Genomic DNA, 13800 nt, shown 5'->3' on the forward strand with positions numbered 1-13800 from the left:
TATTTTATAGATAATAACACTAAGGCAAACAGGATTAAGTGACTTACCCAGGGTCACATAGCTAGTGTCTGTGGTCAGGTTTGAACTCAAAAAGATGAGTCTAATTCCAAGCCTATTGTTCATTTGACTGTGCCACCTGACTGCCCTTAACATTTTTTTAATTAGCTGATTTTTAAATTCCCTTCAATCTCAGAAATTCTATAGTTCCTTCTAAACTAGTAAAATTTCTATGGAAGCAGCTTCCCAAGTTTCCTTTATTTAGGTAAAGATCAATAGAAATATAATTTATTTATTTTTTAAGATACACAATATACATTAATCTTATGTTCATCTGGATTTGATTCAAACAAACTTTTGTTAAGCACCCACTGGGTGTGAGAACATTAGCATTGGCATTGTAAATGGAAGTAACCTATTTTTTATATTTGATAAAAATACTTCATAATAAATCTCAAAATCTCACCTTGTAAAAGACATTCATAACATGGCTTTCAGAATTTAAAATCTTTTACTAGTTTTTAGAGATGTTTAACTTTCTAAATATTAATTACAGAAAAAATCTAGAAATAGTCAGTAAAAGCATTATAACATTTTTATGTTTTTATTTTAGCCAGAAAGTGAAATTTCAACCACAGCAGATGACTACAGTTCAGAGGTAAGATTAAGTAGTTTTGGTGTTTCAGATATCAAGAAGTTGAACTAAGAGTTTTAAGTATTTCTGGTAACCCATACCCTTTCCCCTTCACCTTTAAATGCAATAATAAAAATATTAAGTGAAAAATGTTTAAAATTATTTTATCATATGATTTCTTTTAAGATTGTTAATTTGACTTGTTTCATTAGATATTCCATTATGGATTCTCTTGGATTCCTAGGATAAATGACTATTGAAATATTACTATATTTACAAAGTAGAATATGTTCTGTCATTCTCTCTTAACATATAATATTCTCCTTGAATTCTTGTTTAAATATGTTAATTTTTTTAATTGAAAGGAGTGTTGCAATATGCTTATTTCTGTCTGTCTCCATTAACCTAAACACTTAAGAGTATTAATTTCCTTGATGTTTAGTTAAAAAAGCATCATGCTCTTACTTTGGAAAGAAAAAACTAGACCACTTTAAATTGGTTGTAGGTTCATTTTGCATTTGAATTAAGATGTAAAACCATGGGAACGTGATTAAAAGGTTTTTTTTTAAGCTTTAAAAATACTTATAGAAAGAAAATCTGGATATTTATTTGCAAATTTGTCAGTAGTTTGCATATTATTATTAGATGTTGGGAGATTCTAGAAAATATGCTGAAAAGTGTAGGACTGGTAAAGTGCTACAAAAATTCAGCATCATTCTAACAGAGACAAGAGTAGAACAAAAATTCTCAAGACAAATATGAGCTGGTTCAGTGGATTGAGAACCAGGCCCAGAGATTGGGTTCAAATCAGACCTCAGGCACTTCCTAGCTATATATGACTCTGGGCAAGTCATTTAACCCCAATTATCTAGCCCTTATTGCTCTTCTGTCTTAGAACCAATACACAGTATTATTGGTTCTAAGACAGAAGGTAAGGGATTTAAACAAAAAAAATTAGTGATGGGATGACTTAACAAAATTGATATGAAAAATGTCTTGACTTAGTAACAGTTTATGAGGCAATCTTTATCTTGGATCATTCTTCGAGACATTTTCTACATTCTTACTGTATACAGAAAATGTCCTGAAGAAAATGATAGCAATATTATAAACTATCTCTGGTAATAGCCCAGAGGGTGTACCTTGAAGTGAATAAAAACATACATTTAAGGAATTTTTACATCATCAGATAGCTTTGATCTAAAAAAAAAATAGGAATCAGAATCATCTGAAAGTAATAAAAGAGAAGGTTCAGAATCATCTGAAAGTAATAAAAGAGAAGTTTTGACCAAGAGAGAGAGAGAGAAAAGTTGATAGAGGAAAAGGACAAGGTTTTGGAAGTGTGATAGGGACTTGATATAATAAGAAATAAAAGAATCCCAATGAGCTCTAAGAACCCACTTGTAATTAGGTAGTAGGGGGACCCTTTGAAATTCTGCCAAACCTGGTGATTGGAAAGCTCACTGCCCAACTTAGAGCAACAGGAACATGTAATGTGATCTTTTTTTAATCCTTTTTATTACTGTGATCCTGACAAACATCAACAAACACAATCTTTTCTCTATGAAAAGAACAGAAAAAACGAGGACTCAACTATAAACACAGTTGTTTGATGATTTTTGTGTATATTTCAGGTTTAAGATGGTAGTTCTGCCCTCCTTACCTGCCCTTTGAGTCTCTTATTTTTTTTTAATGATTCATTGACCTTTTTTCTTTCACTTTTTTTATAGTTACTATCTCTATTCCTCTAAACCCCCCCAAAAAACATTCCTTCCTTGTAACAAAAAATAGTCACACAGAATATCTATACATTAATCACGTATACACTTTCAAAAATTAGAAATGGTTACTATATTTATCAATCCCTGCACCAGACTTTTCTTCCCTGTATTTATCCTTCCCCTTCAACTTAATCCGATCTTTCCCCAGTATCTTTTCTCCTTCACTTCCACATTGTCTTCTGTTTCACTCAATTTTGGATCTTTTTTCTTTGTTTTGTAGCATTTATTTATAGATGCCTGAACTCAGTGGATCTAGAGATCATCTTTATTTATTTTTAATATTTTTTACTCTTTATTTTATTTTTAAAATTTAATTTAATGGTTTTTTTTGTTACAATAATCACATTATTTCCCTCCCTCCACTGCACCCACTCTTCCCTCAGCCGACGCACAATTTCATTGGGTATTACTTGTGTCCTTGATCAGAACCTATTTCCATGTTGTTTGCACTAGGATGTTCATTTAGAGTCTACATCCCCAACCATATCCCTTCAACCCATATATTCAAGCAGTTGTTTTTCGTTGGTGTTTTTACTCCCACAGTGTTTCCTGTGGATGTGGATAGTGGTTTTTCTCATGGATTCCTCCAAGTTGTTCAGGATCACTGCATTGCCACTAATGGAGAAGTCCTTTACATTCAATTATACCACAGTGTATCAGTCTCTGTTTACAATGTTCTCCTGGTTCTGCTCCTCTCACTCTGCATCAATTCCTGGAGGTCCTTCCAGTTCACATGGAATTCCTCCACTTCATTATTCCTTTGAGCACAATAGTATTTCATCACCAGCATAGCCCACAATTTGTTCAGCCATTCCCCAATTGAAGGGCATCCCCTCATTTTCCAATTTTTTGCCACCACAAAGCACAGCTATGAATATTTTTGTACAAGTCTTTTTCCTTATTATCTTTTTTGGGTACAAACCCAGCGGTACTATGACTGGATCAAAGGGCAGGCAGTCTTTTAGCACCCTTTGGGCATAGTTCCAAATTGCCCTCCAGAATGGTTGGATCAATTCACAACTCCACCAGCAATGCATAAATGTTCCAACTTTGCCACACCCCCTCCAGCATTCATTGCTTTCCTTTGCTGTCATGTTATCCAATCTGCTAGGTGTGAGGTGATAGCTCAGAGTTGTTTTGATTTGCATTTATTTCTCTGATAATAAGAGATTTAGAACACTTTTTAATGTGCTTACTAATAGTTTTGATTTCTTTAACTGAAAATTGCCTATTCATGTCCCTTGCCCATTTATCAATTGGAGAATGGCTTGATTTTTTGTACAGTTGGTTTAGCTCTTTATAAATTTGAATAATTAGACTTTTGTCAGGTTTTTGTAATGAAGATTGTTTCCCAATTTGTTGCTTCCCTTCTAATTTTGGATGCATTAGTTTTGTTTGTACAAAAACTTTTTAATTTGATGTAATCAAAATTATTGATTTTACATTTTGTGATTTTTTTTTCCTAGCTCTTGCTTGGTTTTAAAGTCTTTCCTTTCCCAAAGACCTGACAAGTATACCATTCTGTGTTCACCTAATTTGCTTATAGTTTCCTTCTTTTTATTCAGGTCATTCAGCCATTCTGAGTTTATCTTGGTGTAGGGTGTGAGATGTTGATCCAAACATAATCTCTCCCATGCTGTCTTCCAATTTTTCCAGTAGTTTTTATCAAATAGTGGGTTTTGGTCCCCAAAACTGGGATCTTTGGGCTTATCATAGACTGTCTTGCTGAGGTCATTTACCCCTAGTCTATTCCACTGATCCTCCTTTCTGTCTCTTAGCCAGGACCAAATTGTTTTGATGGCCACTGCTTTATAGTATAGTTTGAGATCTGGGACTGCAAGTCCTCCTTCCTTTGCATTTTTTTTTTCATGATTTCCCTGGATATCCTTGATCTTTTGTTCTTCCATATGAACTTTGTTATGATTTTCTCTAATTCAGTAAAATAGTTTTTTGGTAGTTCAATGGGTATGGCACTAAATGAGTAAATGAATTTGGCCAGGATTGTCATTTTTATTATGTTAGCTCATCCTACCCATGAGCAATCAATGTTTCTCCAATTGTTTAGATCTAGTTTTAATTGTGTGGAGAGTGTTTCATAGTTGTGTTCATAAAATTCCTGTGTTTGTCTCGGCAGATAGATTCCTAAGTATTTTCTATTGTCTAGCATGATTTTAAATTAAATTTCCCTTTCTAATTCTTGCTGCTGAAATGGGTTGGAGATATATAGAAATGCTGATGACTTATGAGGGTTTATTTTGTATCCTGCAACTTTCCTGAAGTTGTTGATTATTTCAACTAGCTTTTTGGTTGATTCTGTAAGATTCTTTATGTAGACCATCATATCATTCGCAAAGAGTGATAGCTTGGCCTCCTCATTGCCAATTTTAATACCTTCAATTTCTTTTCCTTCTCTAATTGCTACTGCTAGTGTTTCTAGTACAATGTTAAATAATAGAGGTGATAATGGGCATCCTTGTTTCACTCCTGATCTTATTGGGAAGGCTTCTAGTTTATCCCCATTGCAGATGATGTTTGCTGATGGTTTTAGATATATACTGTTTATTATTTTTAGGAAAGGCCTTTCTATTCCTATACTTTCTAGTGTTTTCAATAGGAATGGATGTTGTAGTTTATCAAAGGCTTTTTCTGCATCTATTGAGATAGTCATGTGATATTTGTTGGTTTTTATGTGGATGGTTTTCCGAATATTGAATAACCCTTGTGATGACTTGCTGGAGTCTTTTTGCTAGAATCCTATTTAAGATTTTTGCATCTATATTCATTAGGGAGATTGGTCTATAGTTTTCTTTTGATGTTTTTGACCTGCCTGGTTTTGGAATCAGTACCATATTTGTGTCGTAAAAGGAATCTGGTAGAACTCCTTCTTTGCTTATTCTGTCAACTAGTTTGCATAATATTGGGATTATTTGTTCTTTGAATATTTGGTAGAATTCAGTTGTGAATCCATCTGGACCTGGGGATTTTTTCTTATGGAGTTCTTTGATGGCTTGTTCAATTTCTTTTTCTGATATGGGGTTGTTTAGGTAATCTATTTCTTCCTTTGTTAGTCTAGGCAATTTATATTTTTATAAGTATTCATCCATATCACCTAGATTGTCCTATTTGTTGCCATATAATTTGATATAATAGTTTTTAATGATTGCCTTAATTTCCTCTTCATTAGAGGTGAGGTCTCCCTTTTCATCTTGGATACTGTCAATTTGGTTTTCTATTTTCCTTTTTTTAATTAGACTGACCAGTACTTTGTCTATTTTATTTGTTTTTTCAAAGTACCAGCTTCTAGTCTTATTTATTAAATCAATAGTTTTTTGCCTTTCAATTTTATTAATTTCTCCTTTGATTTTTAGGATCTTTAATTTAGTCTTCATCTGAGGATTTTTAATTAGTTCACTTTCTAGTTTTTTAATTTGCATGCCTAATTCATTGACCTCTGCCCTCCCTAATTTGTTAATATATGAACTCAAGGATATAAATTTATTTCCTCCTGAGGACTGCTTTGGCTGCATCCCATAGGTTTTGAAAGGATGTCTCATCATTGTCATTTTCTTCGATGAAATTTTTAATTTGTTTCTATGATTTGTTCTTTGACTAACCGGTTTTGGAGAATCGTATTGTTTAATTTCCAATTAATGTTTGATTTACCTCTCCAAGTACCCTTACTAATTATTATTTTCATTGCATTGTGATCTGAGAAGGTTGCATTTATTATTTCTGCTCTTTTGCACTTGTTTGCAATGTTTTTATGCCCTACTACATGGTCAATTTTTGTGAATGTACCATGTGCTGCTGAAAAGAAGGTGTATTCCTTTTTGTCCCTATTTATTTTTCTCCACATATCTACTAACTCTAATTTTTCTAAGATTTCATTCACTTCTCTTACCTCTTTCTTATTTATTTTTTGGTTTGATTTATCTAGTACAGATAGAGGAAGGTTCAAGTCCCCCACTAGTATAGTTTTTCTATTTATTTTATCCTTGAGGTCCACTAGTTTCTCCTTTAGAAATTTGGATGCTATGCCATTTGGTGCATACATGTTGAGTACTGATATTTCCTCATTGTCTATCTGCCTTTTATCAGGATGTAATTACCTTCCCTATCTCTTTTAATTAGATTTAATTTTTACTTTGGCTTTGTCAGATATCATGATTGCGACTCCTGCCTTCTTTTTATCAGTTTGATGCCCAATAGATTTGGCTCCATCCTCTTACTTTAACCCTATGCGTATCTACCTTCCTTATGTGTGTTTTAAGATCATGTTTCTTTCTGTTATTCCTGTTGACTTATCTATTTATGTTCAAGATCTTTGAGATTTTTTTCCCCTCAATCTTTGGCATTTTCAGTTCTTCCCTCCCCTACTCCCCCTTTTCTTTATCACTCATTTCTGATTTCCTCCCTTCCAATGAAGATTTCCTTGGAGACTTGATCTCAAAACATCTCAGGTCTGATCCTTCATTCCCCTCCTGAAGAATCTTCATCCTGTACCCAGGCACACTGCTTCCTTTTAACTCTGGAATAAAATGCAAGCTTCACTTTGGCCATTAGGGGGGCTCCAGGCTTTTCCTGGCTTGTTGTCTTAGCTCTCCCTGCTTACCTGTGCCTGGCCATCCTGACCCCTCCAGCTGCTAGTGCTCCTTCTCCCAGAAATTACTTTGTCAATGTTTTCTTACCTTTCCCCGGTATAGTGTAAGCTCCTTGAAGGTAGGGTTTGGTTTGGTTTTCCTTTTCTCTCTCTCTCTCTTGACCATTTTTTTAAAACAGAGACATTGAATTTGAACAGTCTTATTTACCTCTCCCATTCTTTGTCATTTTTAACCGACATTTGATAGTAGCCTATCATCATATCTGCAGGTTTCTTTAGTTTTTTCTTTCTGTAGTGTATTTGGGCCTGGTGATTTTATCTTCCCCAGAGGAGCTTACCATAGTAGTTTCCTATTACTTGTCTAGGAGTCTTTTGGCCCAGAGATCATTGGCAGAGATTGAATAAGAACCATGGCTTCTGCCTTCTCTCCACTTCCCCTGACATTGTCACTGCAGCCACGGCCTGATTGTCTCCCACCCAGGGGCCCTGAGAACAGGCCCATTATACAAATTACTCATTTAGGAGATACTTTTTGAATTCCTCACCAGCCTCAGGTACTTCTGAGTTTTCATGCTGGGCTTATAGGATTGTGCTTGGTTTTGTATTTTTCCTTGGTTACTTGCTCTTGCTTCTATCCTCAGTAGATGTCTTTTAAAAATGTAAATTGGCTAGTGAGTTTCTTTTGTATCCATGTACATGCTTATTATTTCTTTAAGCTATTTGTACAGATTTAGAATATGTTAAAGACATAAAGTATAAGCAGTATTAACTTTTAAGAACAACTCTAAAGTTTAAATAATAATTAGAATATTTGCCTAATATACAGAAAGTCATATTTAAGACAGGTGATCATTTTCACTAAGTTATCCATTATCCATTCTTCTTGCTCATTAGCTTGGATATTGAGGGTTTTTTTTCCTAAAATAGAGGAATGTATGGCATATAAGCCAAAAATCCTCTGTCAAAGATAAAAATTTTAGCTACATAAAGAGCATTGTAATTTAAGATGATACTGTTCTTCTAAAGTACCTAAAATAACACTTTTGTGTAGGTGTCTCAGGTTATAGCTCACATTTATATGTCTCTTAATGTTTTATAAAGCATTTTCTGTATAATTTCCTGTCAGGTTGTTAGTTCAGGTCTAAGCCTTTCTGACCAATAAGAAAACTCAGGCCCAGAGAAATTAATGACTTGTCTGAAATCATGCAGCTAATATCTGACTGAGGGAGAATTCAAACTCAACTCCCTTGGCTCCAGATCCAGCTCCATCCTAGATCACATTGCCTCCCACACTTTTATTTAATATCATCATCGAGTCATGAAAAGTTACCATTTTACTTTAGTGCCCCTCTAGGCCCAGACTCCTGTTATAGGAGAGAAGACATCCAAAGTTTGGGAGTCACTTTGTTCAGTTCAGAAAACATGCATTAAATATTTGCTTTGTTAGGCTCTGAGAGTGCAAAGATAAAATGTACACCCCTGCTTTTAAAAAGGTTACATTCTACTAGGGGCAGAAAAATTTTTGTTGAGGACCCTTTTGGAAGTCTGGTGAACCTTATGCACCCCTTTTGAGAATGATATTTTGAAATGAATAAATTACTTAAGGTTACAAAATCATGAAACTGTGCTAACTGATTATATAATAATTAGGTTTTTATATGAATATGGTATAATTTCAACTGGGCCCTCACTGCAGCAAGTTTTACACTTCCTTAATTGACCCACAGTCCCCCTTACCACAATGGCTTTTCTAAACATTTTCATTCCTTCTGAAAATTCCCACGACTCCCCTCTCTCCATCCTCAGTAGAGAACTTTGCCTCATATACTTCACTGAAAAAATTAAGGCCATTTTCCAAGAGCTTTTTTTCTCCCTTCTTACTTCATCTCACTCAGATGCCTTCCACCATTTTCCCCTCCTTCACAGCCATTTCCCCTGAAGGGATGGCCCTTTCCTTTGCCAAGGCAAACTCCTCTACAAGCATTTCATCTTTTCTAGCAGATTGCCCCCTTTATTATTCCCACTCTCTTACTAATGTTCAATCTCTCCCTGTCTGTTGGTAGCTTTCCTACTGATTACAAATACGCCCATATCTTCCCCATCTTTAAAAAATTCTCACCCACCTCCTCCTCCTAGCTGTCTTCTCATGTCTCTCTTCCCTTTTATGATTAAATCCTTGAGAAGGCCATCTGTAATTGGTGCCTCCACTCCCTCTCCTCTCTCTCTCTTTTCTCAGTTTTCTGTAGACTGGTTTCCAACCTCTGTTTCTAACCTCTTAATTCAACTGAAACTGCTCTCTCTCTAAAGTTAAAAAATATCTTTGAATTCCCAAATTCAGTGGCCTTTTCTCAATCCTTATCCTTCTTGACCTCTCTGTGACTTGTGACTGTCAGTCACCATCTTCTTGAAACTTGCTTCTCTTTAGGTTTTTGTGACACTATTCTCTCTTGGCTTTGCACCTTCTTATCAAACCATTCCTCAGTTTCCTTTGCTGGATCTTCATCCAGGACATGCTCACTCACCATTGGTTAGAGTCTTTGGCCTTCACTTTCCCCCCATGTTATTTCACTTGGATTCAATGAACTTTTTCTTTGCTGATGGTTCCCAGATTTCTTTATCCAGTCCTAACCTCTCATCCATCCTCTAACTCTCACGTCTTCAACTGCCTATTGGATGCCTCAAACTGAATGGCTCATAGATGTGGAAAGGTCCTTTGCATCACCAAGCAATATTCCCTCTCTCCCCTCAACTTCTCCATACCCCCATACAAACCTCCCATTATCCCCTGGTTTTTCCAATCCCCCCATTTCCTTTCAATACAGATGTTACATAGATATTCTAAACTTCTTATATCTAAAACTGAACTTGTCTTTTCCCCAAAGCCCTCTTTCAACACTCCCTATTCCTATTGAGGCCACTACTATTTCCCCAGTCACCCTGATTCATAACATAAGTGTCATCTTTGACTCCTCACTCTCATCTGCCATGTACAATCAGTCATTTGCCAAGATGTCTCTCCTATAGGCCTTCTTCTCCTCTGATGCTGCCAGCATTTCAATGCAGGCCTTAATCACCTTATACCTGGACTATTGCAGGAGCCTGCTCATTGATCTCCTTACTTTAAGTTCTCTCCTCTCCAGTCCACCTTCCACTCATCTGTCAAAGGGATCTTCCTACAGCAGAGATCTGACCATGTTTCCCCTTCTATCCTGCCCCAACGAGTCAATAAACTCCCTCACCAGACTCTACCACTTTAACTGTACACCATGGTCAGAATTATCTTATCTCTAAGCCCCAGCCCATTCTCATTAATCTTTCCTCTGAGATTACCTGCCAATCACGCTTTTATCTATTTTATTTGTACATAGTTGTTGGCATGTTGTCTCTTCTCCATTATTAAGTTGTTACCTCCTTGAGAGCAGGTGCTGTTTCTTTGACTTATTTTGTAGTTCCAGGATTTAATAAATGTTCAATCAGTCTCTGGCACTTAGTAAGTAGATGGTTAATAAATGCTTGTTTACTGACCAAGTAAATCAATTATATTAAAATACAGTTATTAATGTAGGAATGGATAGAAATGAAGAGGAGAGATAGAACACACAGGAAGAGAGATGATGGAGAAAATATTCAAGAAAGGCAAATTCATAGATCCTGTGTTAAAAACAGCAATTCACACAGTTGTTGAGTAGTTTTTCAGTCTTCGCTGACTCTTCATAATCCCATTTAGGATTTTCTTGGCAGAGATCTTGGAATAGTTTGCCATTTCCTTTTTCAGCTCATTTGACAGATGAGAAAACTGAGGCAAACAGGGTCACACAACTAGTAAGTGTCCAGGTCCAGATTTGAACTCAAGAAGATGAGGCTTCCTGACTTCAGGCCTGACACTCTATCCATTGTACCACCTAGCTGTCTGATTTACACAGTTAAATAAATACAAAGTAATGTCAGGGGTGAGATCATCACTGACAAAACTAGTACAATCAGTAAAAGCGTCAGAGCTGAATCTTCAAGGAAATTAAAACTTCCACAGAATGAGGAAGGAGAGCATGCCAGGTATAGAGGCAGCCTGCATTGATGAAGGTAGGTGATGAAAGGTAGTATATAAGCAACATTAAGTAGGCAAGTTTTGCTGGACATGAAGACCTAAGAAACTTATAGAAAATCAATCCAGCAAGAGAGATTTGAAACCAGATTGTGAAGAACTTTAAACTTCAGAATTTTAACTACAAACTTAGTTATTATAAAGTGAAATTCTATAGAAATACAGTTTTTAAAATTCTCAGATGTTTAAAGGTGTAATTATTTAAATAGTAATTATTTAAAGCTTTCTCCCTATTAGTGTGTAGCCTTAGTAGATTTCATCTTGCTCTCTTCTTTCAGTGGGCATGAATTACAGGGTTATCAGTGCCGGAATATGAACTAGATCTTCTGACTCCTCTTTTCATTGTATTGAATAATAATGAAGCCTTTTACAAAGTATTTAGTCTGGTTCCAAAGTATCGATTATTTTCTAGTTCACTAAAATCTTATTAATTTATGCCATACTGATTCAGAACACATAGCTATTTAAGACTTACACCAAAATGAGTATCTTTATACTGTGTATAAAGAAAATTGGTTCTTATGCAAATTAACAATGCAAATATAGTTGCTGCCATGTTTAGAATGTTGTAGAAATTAAATGTTTTAAGTACTTAAAAGTATTTGTTGGTATCTGTTTATATTTAACAATAAGATTATTATTATCCTTTTTTTGGGTAGGAGAAGAGGTATCTCTTACAGCAGTCTTTTTCCAGCTACTGTCATTTTAGATATTTTTTAAGAGGGCAGTATAGGACATAAGTGGTACACTTGTGATTCTGTCAGAGAACTTTAAGGAAATGCCAAAGCTTGGAGGACACAAAGCCCCCAAAAGACCTTCAAGAAGTTTGTTTCTAAATTACTTATGCCAGTTTGTTTTGGAATCTTGCTTTGGGGAAAAACTATAGTGGCCCCTAGTAAAAAACACTGGAGATCATCCTCAGTTGGCCTGCAAGAAGGCTGAGAATAAGAAAAAAAGCTGCTCAGGTGGAGATGGACATTCTCAATAGAATAAATAGAGAGGACAAGAGAGCAGGCCTAAACTAGCAGGATGTTCCAAGTCTTATCTTTAGTAGTTTTATGTAAGCTTCTATCTTAACATAATTCTTAGCCAGTATCCTGGACACTTGCATGAAAGGTAGAATGCTATCTATGTAATTTGAAAAGGCTACAAGCTGAGAGCAAGTTGGTGCACAACTTTTTATTTCCAGATGATTATGCATTCATTCCAGCCTCTAAGACTGATTTACAACTAAGTATGGATTGATTCTCTGCCACCTGTGCTAATTTTGGCTTGACCATAAGACCAGGAAAACAGAGGTCCTCCACCAGCCAGTACCACACCATCCATACATGGAGCCATTGGTTACAGTAAATGGAGAACTTTTGAATGCTATGGATATGTTCACTTACCTTGGCAGTACACTCTTCAGGGCTGGCCACACAGATGTTAAGGTTCTTGCATGTATTGCCAGAGCTAGCCCCCCTGTTGGGGAGGCTGTCAATCAGACTACACACCAAACCAAAGATCTACAGAGCCATGGTGCTGGCTACACTGTTGCATGCCTGGGAAACTTGGGCAGATTTTCCATGCCATGCTATTAAACTGAACCACTTCCACTTGAATTGTCCAAGGGAGATCATGAAGATTCCCTGAAAAGCTAAGGTTGTAGACACTGAGGTTCTCTCTGGAGCTGAACTACTAAGCATCCAAACTCTAATGCAGAGAGTGCAGTTCCAGTGGACAAGCCAAGTAGCCCAAATGTTAAAAACAAGTTACCCCAAAGAGATCTCACACAAGCATTCACATGGCGGTCAGAAGAAGTAGTATAAGGACCCTCTCTGAAGAACTTTAATATTGACTGTGAGACATGAGAGATCTTGGCACAGGACCCCCATCAGAGAAGGCATTGCACTCCAGAAGCAAAGCCGAATCATAGAAACACCAAAGAGATGTAAGCTACACAAATCCAGAGCCACTGCCACCCTAATTGTGACCCAAGCTGTGGCAATGCCTTCTAAACTCATATGGAACCCATTGGCCACAGCTGAACAGTGTAACCCTTTCTCCAACACCATGAGATTGTTGGTCTTCTTTAAAAATGAAAGTTGAACAACAATAATGCTAACCTAATAGTCAACTATTTTGATTAGAAATGGATCTGGGGTGGCTCAGTGGATTGAGAGCCAGGCCTAGAGATGGGAGGTCCTAGGTTCAAATGTGGCCTTAGACACTTCCCGGCTGTGTGACCCTGGGCAAGTCACTTAACCCCCATTGCCTAGCCCATACCACTCTTCTGCCTTGGAGCCAATACACAGCATGGATTCTAAGGCAGAAGGTAAGGGTTTTAAAGAAAAAGAAAAGAAATGGATCTGGCATGAAGACACCTTAAATATAGCAATCTAAGAGAAATTTAATGACAAAATGTTTCATAAGAATTGTTCTGGTTTCACACTATTTTGTTAAAGTGGATTAGCTATTTGGTTATAGTTGTTATAGTTTTTCCTTCTGAATTGAAAAGTATCCTTATTTTGAATGGCAGTTCACTGTCATATCTTTATTATGCATCCACAAAAACTTAGTCCAAACTAAATAAATTATTAATGTAGTATTTTTACCACATAAAGTCAATAAATTTTCTGTAGAAAAAATATATTTCCATTAGCAATAGATTATTGTATTTAAATTCATAACATATTAAGAAATT

At 36.0% G+C, this 13800-nt stretch overlaps 1 protein-coding gene across 1 annotated transcript in view; it reads left to right on the plus strand.

Annotated features, from left to right (window-relative positions):
• AKAP9 (A-kinase anchoring protein 9) overlaps positions 1 to 13800 on the plus strand; it is a 188256-nt gene that overhangs the window by 43414 nt on the left and 131042 nt on the right. Inside the window, exon 3 of the mRNA XM_056800198.1 lies at positions 611 to 655. Coding sequence (XP_056656176.1) covers positions 611 to 655 — 45 coding nt within the window. The remainder of the gene's footprint in view (positions 1 to 610; positions 656 to 13800) is intronic.

Source organism: Monodelphis domestica, chromosome 5 (assembly GCF_027887165.1).
Source record: "Monodelphis domestica isolate mMonDom1 chromosome 5, mMonDom1.pri, whole genome shotgun sequence".
NCBI lineage: Eukaryota > Metazoa > Chordata > Mammalia > Didelphimorphia > Didelphidae > Monodelphis > Monodelphis domestica.